Source organism: Hyla sarda, chromosome 10 (assembly GCF_029499605.1).
Source record: "Hyla sarda isolate aHylSar1 chromosome 10, aHylSar1.hap1, whole genome shotgun sequence".
Classification (NCBI taxonomy): Eukaryota; Metazoa; Chordata; class Amphibia; order Anura; family Hylidae; genus Hyla; species Hyla sarda.
In genome coordinates, this window is record NC_079198.1 from 45,278,223 (window position 1) to 45,301,843 (window position 23,621).

At 44.1% G+C, this 23,621-nt stretch overlaps 1 protein-coding gene across 5 annotated transcripts in view; it reads right to left on the reverse strand.

The window, feature by feature from the left end:
• The window catches only part of LOC130294586 (coiled-coil domain-containing protein 153-like), a 524,168-nt gene that overhangs the window by 119,514 nt on the left and 381,033 nt on the right, over positions 1-23,621 (reverse strand). Inside the window, exon 2 of one of the 5 annotated variants that reach the window (XM_056544643.1) lies at positions 9,637-14,159. The exons of the other annotated variants lie outside the window; for them this stretch is intronic. Coding sequence (XP_056400618.1) covers positions 10,021-11,205 — 1,185 coding nt within the window. The 5' untranslated portion in view covers positions 11,206-14,159 and the 3' untranslated portion in view covers positions 9,637-10,020. Of the gene's footprint in view, positions 1-9,636; positions 14,160-23,621 lie in introns of those variants that run through there. 5 annotated transcript variants of the gene reach the window in all.

The following is a 23,621-nucleotide window of genomic DNA, read 5'->3' on the forward strand; positions in this document are numbered from 1 at the left end:
CGGCTCCTGCGCCTCACACCGGCATTAAAGAAAAATAAGGGGGAAATTGGTCTTTCCCTGCTTGCCCGATACAGGGCTAAATCTATGACAATATAAATCACCAAACCCCAGGGCCGTAGCCCGGGGTGCAAAACACCTCTGTTTATTCCCCCTCAAAAAATTTATAAAATATAACTTTTATTGTGTATCTTAAAATAATAAACCCAGTATGTGATATTAAAATTGTAGTGCCAAGTGGGATGGTATAAGTATATACTGAGCAATTTGCTCTTAGTATCTAGGGTTCTGCAGAAACCCAATATCCCTTACGAGGCACTATTTAAAACACTAATTTGCCGCTTCTACATGTTTCGCCGTCTCCACGGTGTTTTCAAGAGGCAAAGTGTGGCAACATCACTCCAAAATGGCTGCTGGGACTATTTATAGATAAGCCCCTTGACATCATCAGCCTAGGACCAGTAGTGACTACCAATGGAAAGACCTTTAATGTCCCTCCAATCCTGTGTAGATATCTACAATCACTTCCGGGTTCATACTTATTGCTTAAACCAATGGTCAGATATTCAGGTACCTTACATCATCAAATCACGTCAGATGGTCCGGGCACGTGTCAGTGACGGCTCCTACTTCATCCCCATGCGCCGCACAAGCGCACTGAGATGCTCCGTCCCGCTGTTATGTTAAGTAGTGAGTGGATACGCGCATGCGCTCTCACTCCGTTTACAGCCCGCTGTCCAGGGGATGTGTAATACGCATATCCCCATACTTCTGTTAAGTCCGCATTCAGCGGTTCATCTGCGCATGCGTGAGGTGAAAGACCTGTATGGCTGTGATGACTGGATAACAACCAATCACCTTGATACACTATGGTATCATAATGATTCAATGATGTGAATATATAGATATAATAAATGTACCTGTGTTAACCATAAATATAGTGCTCTTGATAATTATCCCATACATTATGTAATAGGTTAATGACAACTAGATCCATGTGTTATGGATATATGTTGATTCACTGTTAATTCACCAGGGACATACTATGGAATATACTTACCCGGCTATTTACTAAAGGAATACAGTGTATCCATCTGATATGATTTAGGTCAGAATTAATATTCCTGGTTATAATAGTATATCACATGGATCTAGTTGTCATTAACCTATTACATAATGTATGGGATAATTATCAAGAGCACGATATTTATGGTTAACACAGGTACATTTATTATATCTATATATTCACATCATTGAATCATTGTGATACCATAGTGTATCAAGGTGATGATTGGTTGTTATCCAGTCATCACAGCCATACAGGTCTTTCACCTCACGCATGCGCAGATGAATCGCTGAATGCGGACTTAACAGAAGTATGGGGATATGCGTATTACACATCCCCTGGACAGCGGGCTGTAAACGGAGTGAGAGCGCATGCGCGTATCCACTCACTACTTAAGATAACAACAGCGGGACGGAGCATCTCAGTGCGCTTGCGCGGCGCACGGGGATGAAGTAGGAGCAGTCAGTCCGGACCATCTGACGTGATTTGATGATGTAAGGTACCTGAATATCTGACCATTGGTTTAAGCAATAAGTATGAACCCGGAAGTGATTGTAGATATCTACACAGGATTGGAGGGACATTAAAGGTCTTTCCATTGGTAGTCACTACTGGTCCTAGGCTGATGATGTCAAGGGGCTTATCTATAAATAGTCCCAGCCGCCATTTTGGAGTGATGTTGCCACACTTTGCCTCTTGAAAACGCCGTGGAGACGGCGAAACATGTAGAGGTGGCAAATTAGTGTTTTAAATAGTGCCTCGTAAGGGATATTGGGTTTCTGCAGAACCCTAGATACTAAGAGCAAATTGCTCAGTATATACTTATACCATCCCACTTGGCACTACAATTTTAATATCACATACTGGGTTTATTATTTTAAGATACACAATAAAAGTTATATTTTATACATTTTTTGAGGGGGAATAAACAGAGGTGTTTTGCACCCCGGGCTACGGCCCTGGGGTTTGGTGATTTATAGTGTATTGGCCTCTAAAGTCCCTCTGGGTCATTTATGGAGTTTCTTTAAATCTATGACAAATTCACTTGCCCGGCGCCCGGAACTACATGTCCTGGGCATCGGGCGATAGGATTTCTACATCCCTGTATTAGGGTTATCATGCAATCCAATTCATGACAATTTGTCATATTTCTGGCAGCTGCTGTGATGTGCTGTCAGGTTCCACACAGTCAATTCTGATATGTGGATATTTTGTTCCCCGTATTTAGTCACTTAGTGGGTATGGTGGCATATATACATAAATAGGGTTATCCAGGAAAAAAAACTTTATATATCTCAACTGGTTCCAGAAAGTTAAGCAGATTTGTAAATTACTTCTATTAAAAAAATCTTAATCCTTTCGGTACTTATGAGCTTCTGAAGTTGAGTTGCTTTTTTTTCTGTCTACGTGCTCTCTGATGACACGTGTCTCAGGAACCGCCCAATTTAGAAGAGGTTTGCTATGGGGATTTTCTTCTAAACTGGGCGGTTCCCGAGATACATGTCATCAGTGAGCACTTAGACAGAAAAGAACAACTCAACTTCAGAAGCTCATAAGTACTGAAAGGATTAAGATTTTTCAAAAGTAATAATTTACAAATCTGCTTAACTTTCTGGAGACAGTTGATATATATATATATATATATATATATATATATAAATAAATAAAAAGTTTTTTCCCTGATAACCCCTTTAATTCTGGCTCAGCTGTACCTCCTTTTTCACTTTTTACAGGTTCTCACTCTTTTGCATATTCCTAAGTTAGGTAAGGTTTCATGCTGGGTTGTTAGTTATAATATTACAGTGTGACAGCATTAACATATAATCTCTGTAGGGGAGTGATTTGGAGGTCAGTGCATACCTAGGCTATACAGTCTTGAGCAAGGATTAGCTGTTACAGGTAAGATAGGGTTGTTTAGTTATTGCAAGTAGTTTCATGCTGTAATATATTCTTCTATTTCAGGGATTTTTCGTATCACGGTTAAGCGGATATCTTCAGTATCCTTTTTTTTTGCATCAAGCAGGTTCGTGATAGGATTAGCATAGGTAACCTCTGTGAGTCATTCGTATGTTGTTAGTAGAAAGAATTTAGTTTATTTGTTGTCTAGGTCCTGACATGTGCAAGCAGTCTTCATAAATACAGGTAAGCCATGCTTGGTTTAAGAGCTTGGTCGCCTCATGAACCCATCACGCCATTGGGTTGCAACTCTGTTCTAGTCACTCGATCAGTCACGGATAAATTCACGTACCGGGTAAGAGGTACTCAGGTGATTCTTGGGTCGGGTATATCTATCGTACTTGTTTCACGTGGTCACTTCAGAACCTGTCATGGCTTCAGGTTCATTCATTCTGCTTCAGGCTTACATGTCCTCGGTCTGCTGTATTTGCTGTTTTATTTTAGGTGGTTAGGTGAATATACGCGGTGAGACAATTTTGGTGCAGTTTAGCTTTTAATATCTTGTTTCGGATATTTTTCAGAAATGTCTCATGGTTCGAGTATATAGAAGATTCGACCTCAGTCCTGGAGGAAACCACCAGGACATCGGATCATGCCAGTTTTCCGTCCCTGAGAAGCTGGACAGTACCCAAACTGACTGCAGAATTGGTAAGGAGAGGAATCCCTTTCCTGGCCACCACTAGAAATGCAGAGTTATATCGTCTGTTGACGTCAGAAACTGCCGGGCCTAGTAACAATGAGGTGTCAAATCGCACCTTACACCACTCTCTCACGCAATTACATCCGTTAGTTAATAATCTATCCTCTTCTCCCTTGGATATGCAGTCTAGAGTTGAGGCTATGGAGAACAGGAAAACGGTTCCGCCCACACCTGTGATACCAGTTCCGTTTCCGGCTTACACGTCTACGTCAGGTACTCAACCATCAGTTCCTACGATAGCACCAGCTCATTTTATACCAGCCATCATTAAAAAAGATATTCTCGATGGGAAAGACATCAATTTGGCTTCTCTCCTGATAGCAACGCATGATTTGATGAAAAATAAAACAATCGCTTGTGGAGACGTCTCTGTGGTTTTGAAGTCAAAAGGATGTTCGCCTTAGTAGGAAATTTTCTTTGTCGGAATTTATAATGGCGTTCAGCATATACCACAACATCATTTATACTTCAAAACCAGAGAGAAGGGAAGAGTTGGACCATTATTTATATAGGGTTACTGAACTCTCACATACAGTGCCTTGTGAAAGTATTCGGCCCCCTTGAACTTTTTGACCTTTTGCATCATTTCAGGCTTCATACATGAAGATATAAAATAAATTTTTTGTGAAGAATCAACAAGTGGGACACAATCATGAAGTGGAACAAAATTTATTGGATATTTCAAACTTTGTTAACAAATAAACGGAAAAATTGGGCATGCAAAATTATTCAGCCCCTTTACTTTCAGTGCAGCAAACTCTCTCCAGAAGTTCAGTGAGGATCTCTGAATGATCCAATGTTGACCTAAATGACTTATGATGATAAATAGAATCCCCTTGTGTCTCCGTATAAATGCACCTGCACTGTGATGGTCTCAGAGGTCCGTTTAAAGCGCAGAGAGCATCATGAAGAACAAGGAACACACCAGGCAGGTCAGAGATACTGTTGTGGAGAAGTTTAAAGCCGGATTTGGATACAAAAAGATTTCCCAAGCTTTAAACATTCCAAGGAGCACTGTGCAAGCGATAATATTGAAATGGAAGGAGTATCAGACCACTGCAAATCTACGAAGACCTGGCCGTCCCTCTAGACTTTCAGCTCATACAAGGTATAGAGGAAAAAGGAGGAGAAAAAACAATGGGGCGCTCCCCCATATAGTATTTCTAGAAAGATAAGTAAATGGTGCAAATAACCAACCTCCAGCACCCAAGGTGACGCACCACTGACCTTGAGTGGATGTGTAGAGAGGTCAGTGGGGCCTCTGATGTGTGTTTCAGGGTATGCAAGATAGGATCATCACAATGTGCTGCTCTCACCCCTTCTTTCCGTGTTCCCAAGGGAGACGGATAACAAGGTACTGTGGAGTATGCAAAAAAAAACGGGTTTTGTATGAGAGCGCTGCTGTATATCGAAAGGAGTGAAATGAGACGGAGAACAAGCCAGCACTTACGCAGGACTAAACTTTTATTGGTTAAAGAAGTCAAAAGTAAAACAGGACAACGCGTTTCGGCGCACACTTGTGCCTCCCTCAGGTCCACATATAAAATTTTGTGTAGTCCTGGCTGGGAATCCTGCAGGGACAGGGAAGATGGGTAAAACTGATGGGAAGATGGATGGAGCCAAATACAGGACCATTCTGGAAGAAAACCTGATGAAGTCTGCAAAAGACCTGAGACTGGGACTGAGATTTGTCTTCCAACAAGACAATGATCCAAAACATAAAGCAAAATCTACAATGGAATGGTTCACAAATAAACATATCCAGGTGTTAGAATGGCCAAGTGAAAGTCCAGACCTGAACCCAATCGAGAATCTGTGGAAAGAACTGAAAACTGCGGTTCAAACACGCTCTCCATCCAACCTCACTGAGCTTGAGCTGTTTTGCAAGGCGGAATGGGCAAAAATTTCAGTCTATCAATGTGCAAAACTTATAGAGACATACCCCAACGACTTACAGCTGTAATCGCAGCAAAAGGTGGCACTACAAAGTATTAACTTAGGGGGCTGAATAATTTTGCATGCCCAATTTTTCTGTTTTTTATTTGTTAAAAAAGTTTGAAATATCCAATAAATTTCGTTTCACTTCATGATTGTGTCCCACTTGTTGTTGATTCTTCACAAAAAAAATCACAGTTTTATATCTTTTATGTTTGAAGCCTGAAATGTGGCAAAAGGTCGAAAAGTTCAAGGGGGCCGAATACTTTCACAAGGCACTATGTATTGTGGTAATGTGTTTCCCCGAAAATACACCCTACCCCGAAAATAAGACCTAGACCAGTGGTCTCCAACCTGCGGACCTCCAGATGTTGCAAATGTTTGCAACATCTGGAGGTCCGCAGGTTGAAGACCAGTGACCTAGACAATGCCCGGGCTGCAAATATTAAAAAAACAAACTTTAAATTACCTTCGTCCTCCGTTCCCCCGTTGCTAAGGAACCGGTCTTACTGTCCTCCGCTGTTCTCGTTGCGGTCCTGGGGATGGGAACGTCACAGAGCCTTCAGCCTATCACCAGCCGCAGCGATGTCCAGCCTCCGCCGATGATAGGCTGAGCCCACTGTGATGTAAGAAGCAGGCCGGCCTCTTACATGACAATGCGCTCAGCCTATCATCGGCCGAGGCGGGACATCGCTGGGGCCGCTGATAGGCTGAAGGCTCTGTGACGTCCCAACACCAGGAAGCAGCAAGAACAGCGGAGGGAACATGTGGCTGGTTCCTTAGCAATGGGTGAACGGAGGACGAAGGTAAGTTAAAGTTTGTTTTTAATATTTGCAGCCTGGGCACAGGAATACAAAGTACAGTGCAGCGGCTGATAATTATTTGGCAGGGGGGGGGAGAGAAGCTCGCGGGTGACATACGATTAGTCCCCCGATGTGGAGTGCAGCGCTGGGCTGATAAACCGGCAGGGGGGGGGGGGGGCGTTGGGGGGCAGAGCTGCGCCCATCACATGATGATAATGGGGGGGGGGGTGTAAATACCGTTAAATACCGTGGAACCGCCATGTTGTTCAATGTACATACCGTAAATAAATAAGCCCTACCCTGAAAATTAGCCCTCGTGTGTTTTTTGTGACTAAAATTAACGTATTTATCGGCGTATAACACGCACTTTTAAAACTTAAATTTAAGGCAAAAAGTCTGCCTGCGTGTTATACGCCGATAAATCTTCTGGTCACTGATTTAAAGCGGCCGCAGCAGCGTCTGCTTGTTAAGTATTAACAGCACGGCCACTTTAAATCAGTGACCAGCGGCGTCTCCTCACCACACTGTCACTTGTTCCCTCTTTCCTGCTTTTTTTAGATTTGTTTATTTTCCTTACCTGTCTGCGCTTTGGCAGGTCAGGTCAGGCGGGGGTCTTGCGGGCAGTGAAGCAGATGAGTTACGTCCTCTCCCGGCATCACTCACGTCACTTTTCATTTCCTGTAGTCTCCGCCGAAAATTGACGTGCCGCACAGAGAAGCCGGGAGAGGCCGTAACTCATCTGCTTCACTGACCCCGCAAGACAGCCGAAGCGCAGACAAGTAAGGAAAGGGGAAGAGTGGTCTTCAACCTGCGGACCTTCAGATGTTGCAAAACTACAACTCCCAGCATGCCCGGACAGCAGTTGGCTGTCCAGGCATGCTGGAAGTTGTAGTTTTGCAACATCTGGAGGTCCGCAGGTTGAAGACCACTGGATGCCATAGGAGGAACATGATGGGGGGATGAGATGGGGAAATGAGACAGGGGGAAATGATGAGGAGGGATGATGGGGGAAATGAGACAGGGTGGAGGGAATGATGGGGGACATGATTAGACTGGATGGGGGGTTGATGAGACAGGGGGAAATGATGGTGGGGAGGCACTATAGGCTTAATGTCTGTATGGCTAGTGGTGGTCTATGACAGGGGGAAATGATGAAACATGGGGGGTGGTGATGAGAGGGGTAAATGTGGCACAGGGACTGATAAGGCACTGGAGGGGAGGGGACCAAACTGAGGTGCAGAAGAAAAGGAAGTTGGCATTTAGTGGCATTTAGTCCAAGTCATTTATTTAACATTTTATCTTTTTTACTTAAATCTCCCTGTTAAAATGGGGGTGCGTGTTATACGCCAGTGCGTGTTATACGCCGATAAATACGGTAATATAAGACTCGGTCTTATTTTCGGAGAAACACGGTCAGTACATTTTATGAATATCACCGGTCCTTCTCGGCCAAAGCAGCCGTGGCATTATGCCACTTTGGTTATTCCATCAATTGGGCTACGATTGATACAGAGATCTTCTGTACTCACTTCGCTGGTTTGAAGGCGCTAGTATGTGCTAAATGTCAGTCCACCAGTCATACTGCAGAGTGGTGCAGTTCCTTCAAAACTGAGATTGGCAGTAGTCAGCCTGGCACTTCAACTCAGCCTAGAGTCCAGAAAACCTCAGGCCTTTTGGATAAGTTGGGAAGACCCATAAAGCACTTAGGCAAATCGCAGATTTGCAACAACTTTAATTACATGCCTTATAATTATAATCAATGCAGGTTGTTGCATGTCTGTGCCATTTGCTTCAGGGCCCATCCTAAAGTTGCTTCTCCACAAAAAACTGAAAAGCCCTGACTAACTGTCATAGATGTGGCTTCCTTAGAGATGTTTCTGGCTGATCAGCCTGATTCAGGCTTTGTCCAATTTCTTGTCTCCGGGTACACGCACGGTTTTCATGTAGGCATAGTAACCTTACCTGATGTCACCGACAAATGCAATAACCTCCTTTCAGCCCAAGCCAATCCTGTAGCAGTGGATCTTCTTATCAAAGCAGATGATGATAAGGGTTTTGTGCTAGGCCCATTACGAATCTTGGAAAGTTAGTCCTATTGGTCTAGCAGTTGGCAAGTTTAATAATAATAAAAAATTGGTGTATGACTTGTCTGCTGGAATCAAGGAATTAATGCTGGGTATGGAGGAAGAATGGGGAGCAGACATGTTTGGTTTGAAATATTCTTCCATTGACGAGGCCAACGCCATAATTTTGAGCATGGGTCGGGAAGTTTGGTTGTCTAAGGCAGATATATCAGATGCCTTCAAATTGCTCCCGATCATGAGTTGTTGAGATGGCAAAGCGTCAAATGGAGGGATAGTTACTAATTTGCCACAAAACTAACATTTGGAGCCAGAAGCAGCCCCTGGTTGTTCAACAAATTTGCTTCAGCTCTCCATTGGATGCTGGAAAATTGGTTTTCATGCAATCACGTCATTCACTACCTAGATTACTTTTTGTTCATCGAACCTGCCAAGGAAATTCCCAGAGACCTTGACATATTGCTCGCCATTTTTTCTCAGCTAGCAATTCCCGTTTCCTCAAAGAAGGTTAAGGGCCCAGCTAAACAGTTCACCTTTCTGGGAGTCGTTCTGGACACTGAAGAAATGGAAGCTAGACTTCCAGATGAAAAACTAGTAAAAAATTAGGACAGCCATACATAAACTCATTAATGTCCCTCAGGTTACCAAGGTAGATTTGCAGTCCGTACTCGTGATGCTCAATTTCCCAATGTGAATTATCCTCCAAGGTAGGACATTCATATCTCATTTGTTAGAACTCTTGTCTTCTGCCCCAGCTCAGAACGGTGTAATACAGTTATGAAGGTCAGCAACGGCAGACCTTTTAATGTGGAATACCTTTTTGAGTTCTTGGAATGGTATTTCATTTTTTATCACAAAAGTCAAGCAATCTCACTCAAGAGTGTCTGGCAAAAAAGATCCCTACCAACAGTAAATCCGAAATGGAACAACCACGGCTCAACGTTATAGCAACACACAACTTTGCATATTATATTATATATATATATATATATTTTTTATATAATATATATACACACACATTATAATATATATATATATATATATATATATATATATATATATATATATATATATTCCTCCTTGGGGGATTAGCTCCGGGATCGTCCTGGACACTGCCACGGGACACGTTTCCACTCAATAAACCCGCAGACAACGGTTATTCATGCAAGCCTGGCACCTTGCCAGCTTTATTTAGACAGGTTGCAGGTAAAACAAAACATAACTCAGGAACAAACCAAAGTCCTAGACCGTCTGGTCACTGACTACACATATCAGCATGCCCTGACTACTATCTGGTGAGCTACCCTCAGCCAGCATAAAACATGTGCCCCTGCAACCTGTTACTCACAGTTCACACCACTTCTTCACTTCTTGGACCGCTCACAGTTCGCTGTGTGTTTCCTCAACAGGGTCCGTGTGTCTCCCCCTACAGCGACATGCTGTTACCCAGGGAGAGCCCCAACTATTCTGTTTCTTTTCCTTTTAAAACACACTTTCCCTTCCTGATACCTCATTAATCAGGCCACAGGTGGAGCATTCTGCAGAGATAGCAAGGGAAATACACCCTTTCCTTGCCACACTGCCACATATCCCCCCCCCCCCCCCTCTGCTCAGACCACCGGCCTTTCCTTTTCCATGAACAACTACGTCCAACAGGTTTTGAGGCACTTGGCTTCCTTCATCAGTAGATTTTATCTGCACCACTTCAATGGTGCACCCTTCTTTCATTCGCACTTTCATCAGCCACCGAGCACAAGACTTTTGGTCACCTTTGACAAATTCCTTGTAGAAAGCTCCATTCATGTCACACCTTTCCAACACCAGGTTCTTCATCTTGGTCTGTGCAGTGCTCTGGACACTAGGTGCAAACAAGGCAGATGCTCCAGGCCTTTGTCTTCTTCTGTCACTGGTATGACCATTGCCTGAACTTTGCTGGTGGCCAACCGAGCCTGTGTCACCCATTTGCAGGTCTTCTAAGTCATCCTCCACAATTTCAGGAGGCTTCCCTTTAATGCACCTGTCCATCTTCTCCTTGAGACGGACTCTTCTCCAAATTCTACTTCTGCGGACTTTCTTCCGATGTTTTCTGGAACTAATCCAGCGCCTTTCAGGGATTCTACCACGACCCAGTCTTCTATCACAGTGACCTCTTTTTAAGGACTCTGCTTTCTTATTAGCCCTTTCTTTAGGGACACCAACCTTCACAGGCTCATTTTTAGGCTGAGAACTCTTGGCTCCTTTAGGCAGTTTTTCACCTGCACCTTCAGATGTGTCACTGACTTTACTTGCAGCTTCTGCAGTTATCTCTGGTTTAACTTCTACCTCAGAGAACTTCTCTGCCTCAGAATTTTCACCATCCAATGTCAATATCTCTGCAGCTTCAGAGGACTTCCCATATGGTTTCACCTCAGTCTCAGCTTCAGAGGACTTCCCATATGGTTTCTTCTCATGGTCTTCAGACTCTACTGTTTCTTGCGTCCATTGTTCAGACTCCGCCTTTTTTAGAGAAAGCATCCCTGTCTCCAGTAGCTTTTGCCCCATAAGCAGTTTTTCTTCTTTTACACGGACGGCTGTGGCTTTGGCCTCAGTTTCCATCTGAGACACTTTTAACCTCTCGTTAGCCAGTTCTACTATAGGTTGGTCACTACTTTCTTTTAGGACCTTCATGTTCCCTTCCAGCTTTAAACATTTCTGCTGCTCACTCTTGAGCTTACCAGAGTTCTTCTTCTAACTTTCCTGCAATTCTGTCAAGTTTTTGACAGTATCCTCCAGGGACAGCAGTTGTTCTCTCATCTGCTCATTGTCTTTATTCAGTTGCGCCATCTTGGACATTTTCTGCTCATAGACTTTTAGCTGAGCCTCTTGTTCAGAGAGCTGAGTACCCAGTGAATCCAAGGCAGCTGCGCGAGAATTAATGTGCGTTTCGTTCTGCGCCTCCAGGCTCTGCACCTTATGAGCCATTACCACTTTCTCCTTCTCTAGCTCTTCCATGGCTACCAACCTAGCCTTGTGATCACTTTGTAGAGCCAGATATGCCCCACACAGGACATTCACTTCTTCATCCTTGAATGATATCTGCTTGGCCAGAATCTCCAATTCTTTCTCCTTGCTGGTCATAAGACCCTGGGAGCGGGACAGTTCCTCCTGCAGAGCCGCAAACTCACTTTTGTGGATCTCCATATCTTTCTGCAGCTGAAGCTTCGCTTCCTGCTCTTTATTCAAGTCTGCAAGCGTTTTTTCTTTCTCCTCTGTCAGGTGATGAACTACTTCTTCCTTTTGAGACAATTTAGCAGAAACCATCTGTAAGGTTTCTTCAAGGTTCTGGATCTGCTCCCTTTTTTTTTACCAAGACCAGCGCGTTTTTCCAAGATGTCTTACTTACAGCGGTCTCCTTACTCTCGCTGCTGGACCTTGAGACATTCTCTTGTCCTCTGACAGTCGCTTGTCCTTGGCCTGTCTCTTCCTTCAAGTCAACTCGTTCAGACTCTTCTCCACCTTTAGGAGTAGTCTCCCCCTTTTCAAGGGTCTTGGCCACTTGGGCTTCAGGGTAGTTCCTGGACAGTCTCTCTGGACTGTCTCTCTGCTCACTGGCAGACTTCTCTTTCACTTCAACACTGTCTTTCTGCTGCCCATCAGAAAGGTCTAGGGCTCCTGGGTCTGCAACAACATCTGGTCCAGTGGTTCGACCTTCCTGGTCACGATCCATCTCTGGTCCAGACGTGACATCTCCTTCACTCAGGAGTGTCTGTGACAGTAAGCGCAGCACCCAGCTCCACATGTACTCTCTTCAGTACTTCTGCATTATCCACAGACATCTCTGTAGCTTCTTTTCCAGTCACCTCTTCCATTTGACTGCGCAATTTCAACTCCCCTTTTGGCTAATCTTTATTCACAAGGTTCAGCATAGCTTCCTCTTTTCCAGTCTCATTCACTTCTTACAGGTGACAGCTCAACTCCAGCCCCACCTTGGGTTCATCTTCAGCTGGCGGATGGAACCCATGTTCCTGTACCTGATCCGTTTCTGGTTTCACTGAAGATTCTGTTTCAGTCAGAGGCACACTTGTCACTTGAGTCGCTGGATCCTCTTGGACTTGACTCACGGTCTGGTCTTCAGCTCCCTCAGCAGTCTGGCAGACCCCTATCTGACATATCTAGTGACTGCTGACACTCCCCGTCCTCAGCCTCTGCTGAGTAACTCTCCACTAGTGTGTGGTGCAAGTCAAGTGTTGTGGGCCTATCAGGTGTACCTGCTCTAGTCCCCTGACAGTCTTCCCATAATTGCTGAAAAAATTGAAAATCCGTCCCCAGTACTACATCATACTCCAAGGAGGGCTCTATTGCAACCTTGTGACCTATAGTACCATAGGGAGTAGAAATACAGACATTAACCATTTTATAACCCTAAATACCAGCCTGCATAGACATTATAGCGGGGTCTGGCTTTCTGCTGCTGGACTTTACCAGACTTATTACACATCTAGGGTCTAACAAAACCGTCATCTTTTTACCTTGTATTGCCAGCTCACACAGGTTTTCTTTTGTCCTGTCAGAGGTGGCAGCAGTACTCTTTACATCTGAACACATCAACATAAGTTTTTCAACAAAAACATTATCAGATTGCACATGTTCAAAATTTACAGGACAGTTCATAGCACTAGGACCTAACTTAGGCAAAGTGTGTTTTGTTACATTTTCTCCCAGTCCTGCATTTAACATTTTCTGTTCACCAGATTTTCTCAATACGATCTGCACAGTGTGAACAGTCTCATCAGTCTTCATGAGGGGTTCCCCACCCTCACATGATTTTGCAACTGGACATAGGTTGGTACCACCTTGAACACTGTTCACACAGACAACTAGGGAAACACCACCCTCCGCCTCAGCATTTTTATGCACAGTCCCATAATTCTTATGTACAGTCTCATAGTCTCTAAACACGGCCCCCATAACCCCTGGAACAGTCTTACCAGAATCTCTTGCCGTCCAATCGGTTAAGGGCAGGCGCTGGACATCTCTCACCAGCTTCTCTGCTGCAGAACATCGCTCCACTTGCTCTTTAAGTAGCTCTGAAACTTTAAACCCAGCATAGGCTGCAGTGCACACTGTAGTCTTGCAGCTTGGCTTACTCCCACTTGAGTCAGGATCTCTGTCTTGACTTTCTCATAGTCCCGTAAGATCTTTGGATCCAGTTCACAATGATCTTTTTGGGCCTCTCCTCCAATGAATCCATACACCAAGTTTCCCCAGTGTGTCTTGGGCCATGCCTCATGCGTAGCAATCTTTTCAAACTCTGCAAAGCTTGCTTCCTCCTGCGCTGCAGCAGTCTGCAACAAAGCACTTATCAGGACATCCATCTTGCAACGCTTCAAACCTTGCAAACACAGCACAGTCCTCTGCCGAAATGTCAGCCGCTTACCAACAAAATTTTCCGTTGCTCCTAGCAACGCCTTTATACAGAGTCTCAAAACGTAATCTGCACTCTGCAGGTGGCCCGTCCACCTGTCTCCTTGAGAAAGAGCGCCCACTTGCTTGATGCGATCTGTTGCCCTTAGCAACAACTTCACCACAGGCTCAGTCCTGCTCTTGTACTCCACAGCTGGGCTCGTCCCACTGTCTCCTCTCTGAGAAAAAAAAGAGTTCCCACTTGCAACATGCACTATTATTTTCTCTTGGCAACAACTTCACTGCAACTCTACCACTGGTTGCTCATAGCAACGTGTTTGCCCGCATCTGACACCAATTGTAAGGATTCCTCCTTGGGGATTAGCTCCGGGATCGTCCTGGACACTGCCACGGGTCACATTTCCACTCATTAAACCCGCAGACAACGGTTATTCATGCAAGCCTGGCACCTTGCCAGCTTTATTTAGACAGGTTGCAGGTAAAACAAAAAACATAACTCAAGAACAAACCAAAGTCCTAGACCGTCTGGTCACTGACTACACATATCAGCATGCACTGACTACTATCTGGTGAGCTACCCTCAGCCAGCATAAAACATGTGCCCCTGCAACCTGTTACTCACAGTTCACACCACTTCTTCACTTCTTGGACCGCTCACAGTTCGCTGTGTGTTTCCTCAACAGGGTCCGTGTGTCTCCCCCTACAGCGACATTCTGTTACCCAGGGAGAGCCCCAACTATTCTGTTTCTTTTCCTTTCAAACACACTTTCCCTTCCTGATACCTCATTAATCAGGCCACAGGTGGAGCATTCTGCAGAGATAGCAAGGGAAATACACCCTTTCCTTGCCACACTGCCACAATATATATAAAACTCAATGGGGGACATGTATCATAGAATTTACATCTTTTTTGTGTGTAAATTATTGCGCAAAATTTAGCGCAAGCTGTTTTTGTGTCTTTTTTTGCGTGCATTCTGATAGAGCATTTCCTCCTTATGTCGCAATATGGGGTACCTTGGAGTGACATCTATAGTAGGCACGGATTTATAAACTGCGTACTTTTCATTTACACTAAAAAAATTTCCGCAAGTACCTTTTTTTGAACGCAAATATAAGCCATCTTGGACTGCACTTAGCGAGATGCTCTAAATCATCCATGTCATTTTTCAGAGCGGATTGCGGAGATTATTCTGCTTCTGCCGCCATTCAGATTATCTCTGTGATACTTAAAATCTTTGCATGTACCTTTTAATAACATTGTAATGATTATGGACACTTGTGATCACCCGGCTGCGGGACTTTATAGGACTACTACTCCCATCATGGACAGACTCTGCCCATGATGGGAGTTGTAGTTCAGGGGCCGAGGTGCAGATCACAGCAGGTCATTCTCCAAAGACCCGCTGCGATCTGTATTTATTAACTTAAAAAGCTGGTGGCATATGCGGCTACACTGCACTGCCCGCGGCTCCTGTATACAGCTGTCATAATTCATAATCCCCGCCGCCGGGATACAGGAGCTCTGATTGGTCAATAGCTATCCACCAATCAGAGCTCCCCTCTCCCGGCGGGGATTATGAATTATAAGAACTGTATATAGGAGCCGTGAGCAGTGCAGTGTAGCCGCATGTACGGCTGGCTTGTATAGTTAATAAATGTGGATCTCAGCGGATCTCCGGAGAATGATCTGCTGCGATCTGCCCTTGGACTACTACTCCTATCATGGGACAGAGTCTGTCCCATGATGGGAGTAGTTGTAGTACCGGAGCGCTGCTGAGGGATGGCACTTGCACATCCCCCGGCTGCGGGACTTTATAGGACTACTACTCCCATCATGGACATACTCTGTCCATGATGGGAGTTGTAGTCCATGGGCTGAGATGCAGATCGCTCCGGGTCATTCTGCAGAGACCCGCTGCGATCCGCATGTCAGTTAGGAAGCCGGGTGGTACGCTGCCCGCGGCTTCTATATACACTGACATAAATCCTAATCCCCACCGGGAGAGGGGAGCTCTGATTGGTCAATAGGTATTCTCCAATCAGATATCCCCTCTCCCGGTGGCGGCGATTATGAAATATGACAGCTGCAATGTAGACACCTGTACTACCGCTTTGTATAGTTAATAAATGCGGATCTTCAGAGAATGATCTGCTGCGATCCGCATTCATTAAGCGGTACGTGCGTCTACATTGCGGCTTCTATATACACTGATTATGAATTATGTCAGTATATATAGAAGCCGCAATGTAGACGCATGTACCGCTTAATAATGCGGATCGCAGCAGATCATTCTCTGAAGATCCGCGTTTATACAAAGCGGCGGTACATGCATCTACATTGCGCCTTCTATATACACTGTCATAATTCATAATCGCCGCCGAGAGGGGAGCTCTGATTGGTCATTAGCTGTTCTCCAATCAGAGCTCCCCTCTCCCTGCGGTGGCGATTATGAATTATGACAGCAGTATATAGTAGCCGCAATGTAGACGCATGTACCACCGCTTTGTATAGTTAATAAATGCGGATCGCAGCGGCTCACCAGAGAATGATCTGCTGCGATCCGCATTTAAGTTAACAAGCCGGGCGGTACATGCGTCTACATCGCGCTGCCCGCGGCTTCTATATACACTGACATAATTCATAATCGCCGCCGGGAGAGGAGAGCTCTGATTGGTCAATAGCTATTCTCCAATCAGAGCTCCTCTCTCCCGGCAGGGATTATGAATTATGTCAGTGTATACAGAAGCCGCGGGCAGCGCAGTGTAACTGCACGTACCGCCTGGCTTCCTAACTTAAATGCGGATTGCAGCGGGTCTCTGCAGAATGACCCGGTGCGATCTGCACCTCAGCCCCTGGACTACAACTCCCATCATGGACAGAGTCTATCCATGATGGGAGTAGTAGTCCTATAAGTCCCGGAGCCGGGGGATGTGCAAGTGCCATCCCTCAGCAGCGCTGCAGTACAACAACTACTCCTATCATGGGACAGACTCTGTCCCATGATAGGAGTAGTAGTCCAAGGGCAGAGGGACAGATCTCTGTTCACATTATGCTTTTTGCATAATGGGAACAGAACAGTGTGTTCCCAAACAGGGAGACTCCAGCTGTTGCTTAACTACTGCCCCCCATGATGGGAGTTGTAGTTTAGCAACAACTGGAGGCTCCCTGTTTAGGAACACGCTGCATTATGTGTGCTCTTCCCAGGGGAGAGTGCAAAAAAATTACTAACCCATATTTCTTGTTTTTCTTTTCTTCTCATTTCAGATACGTGAATGCGGAGGACTACGTCAGATTCAGTGGACTGCAACAATGACCAGTGTTTTTTTTTTATTTCAATAAAATGGTTAACGAGGGCTGTGGGGGAGTGTTTTTTTTAATAATAAAATAAAATAAATTTTTTAATTAATGTGTCTTTTTTTTATAATTGAATTTTCAGGCTTAGTAGTGGAAGCCATCTTATAGATGGAATTCATTACTAAGCAAGGGCTTAGTGTTATCCCCAAAATCAGCTAGCGCTAACCCCCAATTATTACCCCGGTACCCACCACCACAGGTGTGCCGGGAAGAACCGGTACCAACAGGCCCGGAGCGTCAAAAATGGCGCTCCTGGGCCTAGGCGGTAACAGGCTGGCGTTATTTAGGCTGGGGAGGGCCAGTAACAATGGTCCTTACCCACCCTGGTAACGTAAGGCTGTTTACTGCGTGGTTGGTATCTGGCTGATACTGAACATAGGGGGAACCCTATGCCTTTTTTTAAAATAAATAAATAAATAAAAGTGTGTGGTTCCCTCATTTTTTCAGTATCAGCCAGATACCAACCAAGCAGCAACAGCCTGATGTTACCAGAGTGGGCGAGGACCATTGTTACTGGCCCTCCCCAGCCTAAATAACGCCAGCCTGATACCACCTAGGCCCAGGAGCGCCATCTTTGACGCTCCGGGTCTGTTGGTACCGGCTCTTCCTGGCACCCCTATAGCGGTAAGTACCGAGGTAATAATTGGAGGTTAGCGCTAGCTGTTTTGGGGGCTAACGCTAAGCCCTGGCATGGTACTGGATTCCGTCTATAAGATGGCTTCCACTACTAAGCCTGAAAATTCAATTATAAAAACACAACACATTGAAAAAAAAAGCCCTCGTTAACCCTTTTATTGACATTTAAAAAAACGCTGTTCATCGTCGCAATACACCAAATCTGACATAGTCCTCCGCATTCACGTTTCTAAATTTTCGAAGAAAAAAAAAACCAAACAAAAAGTTTAGTACATTTTTTGGTTTCCACACACCAGCAAAAACGCAAGTAAAAAACGCAAGAAAAACTGACAAAACACAGGAAAAAGCTGGGACAGTTTTTCTGGCGTTTTTTGCTGATGGACAAAAAAAAACCTCAATCGAATCCGACCTCAAAGCAATAGAACAAAATCCCTACATCCACTTTTCCTGTGAGGTAGAGAAGGAGTGTACGGTAGAGCGAGGGGGGGCATTTCTATATTTGCACAAGATTTATCAAAGGAGTGCACAGCCTTAATAAATTCTGAGCAAGAGTGTTAATTAGACAGCAGTGTAAAGGGGTAGAACTGTATCTACAATAGACACATAGGGGGAGATTTATCAAAACCTGTGCAGAGAAAAACTTGCCCAGTTGCCCATAGCAACCAATCAGCTTGTTTCTTTCATTTTTATGAAGGCCTGTGAAAAATGAAAGAAGCAATCTGATTGGTTGCTATGGGCAACTGGGCAAGTTTTCCTCTGCAAAGGTTTTGATAAATCTCCCCCATAATGATACATGTCCCCCACTGTGTGTGTGTGTGTGTATGTTCCAGCATCACGTCCAAACGGCTGAAGATATTAACATGAAACTTGGCACACGTTACTTATATGTCAACAACAAACATATGATAGGTGATTTAACCCTTACTCACCCCATTTGCAAGGAGCGAGGTTTATGTTTAAAGTCCCATACAAGTCTATGGGAAATATATGTTACTGCATAACTTCCAAACGGATGGAGATATTTCGATAATACTTGGTCACGTGTTACTTATATATAGTTACATAGTTACATAGTTAGTACGGTCGAAAAAAGACATATGTCCATCAAGTTCAACCAGGGAATTAAGGGGTAGGGGTGTGGCGCGATATTGGGGAAGGGATGGGATTTTATATTTCTTCATAAGCATTAATGTTATTTTGTTCCAGGAATGTATCTAATCCTGTTTTAAAGCTGTTAATTGTTCCTGCTGTGACCAGTTCCTGAGGTAGACCGTTCCATAAATTCACAGTCCTCACGGTAAAGAAGGCGTGTCGCCCCTTGAGACTATACTTTTTCTTCTCCAGACGGAGGGAGTGCCCCCTCGTCCTTTGGGGGGGGGGGTTAACTTGGAACAGTTTTTCTCCATATTTTTTGTATGGGCCATTAATATACTTATATACGTTTATCATATCACCCCTTAAACGTCTCTTCTCAAGACTAAACAATTGTAACTCCTTTAATCGCTCCTCATAGCTAAGATGATCCATGCCCCATATTAGTTTAGTCGTGCGTCTCTGCACCCTTTCAATCTCCGCAGTGTCCCTTTTATGGACAGGTGCCCAAAACTGAACAGCATATTCCAGGTGAGGCCGTACCAATGCTTTATAAAGGGGGAGTATTATGTCCCTGTCCCTTGAGTCCATGCCTCTTTTGATACATGACAATATCCTGCCGGCTTTGGAAGCAGCAGCCTGACATTGCATGCTATTCTGTAGTCTGTGATCTACAAGTACACCCAGATCCTTCTCTACCAGTGACTCTGACTGTTTAATCCCCCCTAAGACATACGATGCATGCATGTTATTAGTACCCAGATGCATAACTTTACATTTATCCACATTGAACCTCATTTGCCAAGTGGATGCCCAGACACTTAGTCTATCCAAGTTATCTTGTAACTTATGCACATCCTCTATAGACTGTACCGTGCTACAAAGCTTGGTGTCATCTGCAAAGATAGAAACAGAGCTGTTAATACCATCCTCTATATCATTGATAAATAAATTAAACAACAGCGGGCCCAGTACTGAACCTTGGGGTACACCACTAATAACCTGGGACCAATCAGAGTACGAATCATTGACCACCACTCTCTGGGTATGATCCATAAGCCAGTGTTCAATCCAGTTACAAACTAAAATTTCCAAACCCAAAGACCTTAACTTACCTGTCAGACGTCTATGAGGGACAGTATCAAAAGCTTTAGCAAAATCCAGAAACACTATATCCACAGCCATTCCTCTGTCAAGGCTTCTACTCACCTCTTCATAAAAGCAAATTAGATTGGTTTGACAACTTCTATCCTTAGTAAACCGATGCTGGCTATCACTTATAATACAATTATCCCCTATATATTCCTGTATGTAATCCCTTATAAGTCCTTCAAACAATTTACCCACAATGCACGTTAAACTTACCGGTCTATAGTTTCCTGGGGAAGACCTAGAGCCCTTTTTGAAGATTGGCACCACATTCACCTTGCGCCAGTCCCTTGGCACAATACCAGACACCAGAGAATCTCTAAATATCATGAACAGGGGTACAGATATTACTGAACTTACCTCTCTAAGAACGCTTGAGTGCAATCCATCTGGCCCTGGAGATTTGCTTATATTTATATCACTTAACTTACCTTGTACCATCTCTACATTAAGCCAGTTCAGTACATTACATGATGTGTTACCAGCACTGACCTGGCCAATGTCAGCTCCTTTTTCCATAGTGTATACAGAACTAAAGAACCCATTCAGTGGCTCCGCTTTCTCTTAATCGCCTGTGACAACCTCCCCATTATCATTATTAAGAGGTCCTACATGCTCTGTCCTTGGTTTTTTTGCATTTATATATCTAAAAAAATATTTAGGATTAGTTTTGCTTTCTTTGGCCACCTGTCTCTCGTTTTTAATTTTTGCTGTTTTTATTACACTTAAAATATAGAATAGTTAATTTAACCCTTAACTACCCACATTTGTGAGGGTCGGGTTTTTTGTTTAAAGTCCCATGCAAATCAATGGGAAATGTATGTTCCCACATAAATTCTGTACGGCTGGAGACATTTCAATAATACCTGGTACACATATTACAGGTCGGGATATGAGGACGGGATGGGAGGTCGGGATAGGAGGTCGGGATAGGAGATCGGGAAAGGAGAACAGGATAGGAGGACAGTATAGAAGGAAGGGATAGGAGGACGGGATAGGAGGACGGGATAGGAGGTCGGGATAGGAGGTCGAGATAAGAGGTCAAAATAGGAAGAAGGGATAGGAGGTAGGGATAGGAGGTTGAGATAGGAGGATGGGATATGAGGACGGGATAGGAGGATGGGATAGAAGGTCGAGATAGGAGGTCGGGATAGATGGACTGGATAGGAGGACGGGATAGGATGTCGGGATATGAGGACAGCATAGGAGGTCAGCATAGGAGGATGGGATATGACTATGGGAAAGGTGGTTGGGATTGGAGGTCAAGATATGATGACGGGATAGGAGGTCGGGATAGAAGGTCAGGATATGAGGACGGGATGTGGGGTTGAATATGACAACAATCCAATATATGAGGACGGAATATGAAGTCAAAAGCTTCCTCCTTTCTTTATTTTCCATACCAACAAGGATTAGGAAGGAAAAAACGGGCAACGCCGGGTATTCAGCTAGTAACCAAATAAAATCCATTTTCAAAAACATTGGCACATTTTACTAAGTGACCAAATTCTGAAAGAGACGCTACCACAAACTCCCAGAATCACATACAGGAGAGCACCCACCCTAAAATCAATGGTGGCGCCAAGCAGACTAAAGCAACATAAAACCCAACTAAGAATCCCCAAAAAACACAATAATATTTAAATGTGGAGGAAGCCATAGTCTATGCTTTAAAACCATGATGATGAGGAAGAAATTATGAACGGGGATCAGGAAAAAGCAAATATATTAAACAAATTCTTCTCCACTGTATTCACCGAGGAAAATGAAATGCCAGGTGAAATACAGTGTGATAAGGTAAAATCCCCAGTACAGGTCATCTGTCTAACCCAGGAAGAAGTACAGTGCCGCCTACAAAAAATCAAAACAGACAAATCACCAGGTCTGGATGGCATTCACCCCCATGTTCTAAAGGAATTAAGTAATGTAATAGACAGACCCCTATTTTTAATATTCCGGGACCCTATAGCAACAGGGACTGTTCCCCTGGACTGGCGCATATCAAATGTGGTACCAATATTTAAAAAGGGAACAAAAGGTCACCCCAGGAATTATAGACCTGTTAGTTTAACCTCTATTGTATGTAAATTGTTTGAGGGTTTTCTAAGAGATGCTATTTTGAAATATCTTGATACAAATAAATGTATGACTCCATATCAGCATGGCTTTATGAGGGATCGGTCCTGTCAAACTAACCTGATCAGCTTCTATGAGGAGGTGAGCTCCAGACTGGAACAGGGGGAATCGCTGGATGTCATATATCTGGATTTTTCCAAAGCATTTGATACTGTGCCACATAAAAGGTTGGTGCATAAAATTAGAAGGATCGGGCTGGGGGACAATGTGAGTAAATGGGTAAGTAACTGGCTCAGTGATAGGAAACAGAGGGTGGTTATTAATGGTACTTATTCTGATTGGGTGACTGTTACTAGTGGGGTACCACAGGGGTCAGTCTTGGGTCCTGTTCTGTTTAATATATTTATGAATGACCTTGTAGAGGGGTTGAATAGTAAAGTAACAATCTTTGCAGATGATACTAAACTCTGTAAAGCGGTAAACACAATAGAGGACAGTGCACTGTTACAACTGGATCTGGATAGGTTAGAGGTTTGGGCTGGGAAGTGGCAAATGAGGTTCAACACTGATAAATGTAAGGTAATGCACATGGGGAGGAAAAATCCGGGCTGGTATTAAATGGGAGAACACTTGGGACGACTGACATAGAAAAGGACTTAGGAGTCTTAGTTAACAGTAAATTTAGCTGTAGTGACCAGTGTCGGGCAGCTGCTGCCAGGGCTAATAAAATCATGGGGTGTATCAATAGGGGCATAGATGCCCACGACAAGGAAATAATTCTACTGCTGTACAAATCACTAGTCAGACCACACATGGAATACTGTGTACAGTACTGGGCACCAGGGTACAAGAAAGATATAGTGGAGCTGGAGAGGATTCAAAGACGGGCAACCAGAGTAATACGGGGAATGGGAGGACTACAGTACACAGAAAGATTATCAGAATTAGGGTTATTTAGTTTAGAAAAAAGAAGGCTTAGGGGCGACCTAATAACTGTGTATAAATATATCAAGGGGCCATACAGAGATCTCTCCCATGATCTATTTATACCCAGGACTGTATCTATAACAAGGGGGCATCCTCTACGTTTAGAGGAAAGAAGGTTTCTACACCAGCACAGACGGGGGTTCTTTACTGTAAGAGCAGTGAGACTGTGGAATTCTCTCCTGGAGGAGGTGGTCATGGTGAACTTTGTAAAAGAGTTCAAAACAGGTCTGGATGCATTTTTGGAGAGTAATAACATCACTGGTTATGTATACTAGATTTATAGGGACAGAACGTTGATCCAGGGATTTATTCTGACTGCCATATTTTGAGTCAGGAAGGAATTTTTACCTCTAGTATGACGGTTTTTTGCCTTCCTCTGGATCAA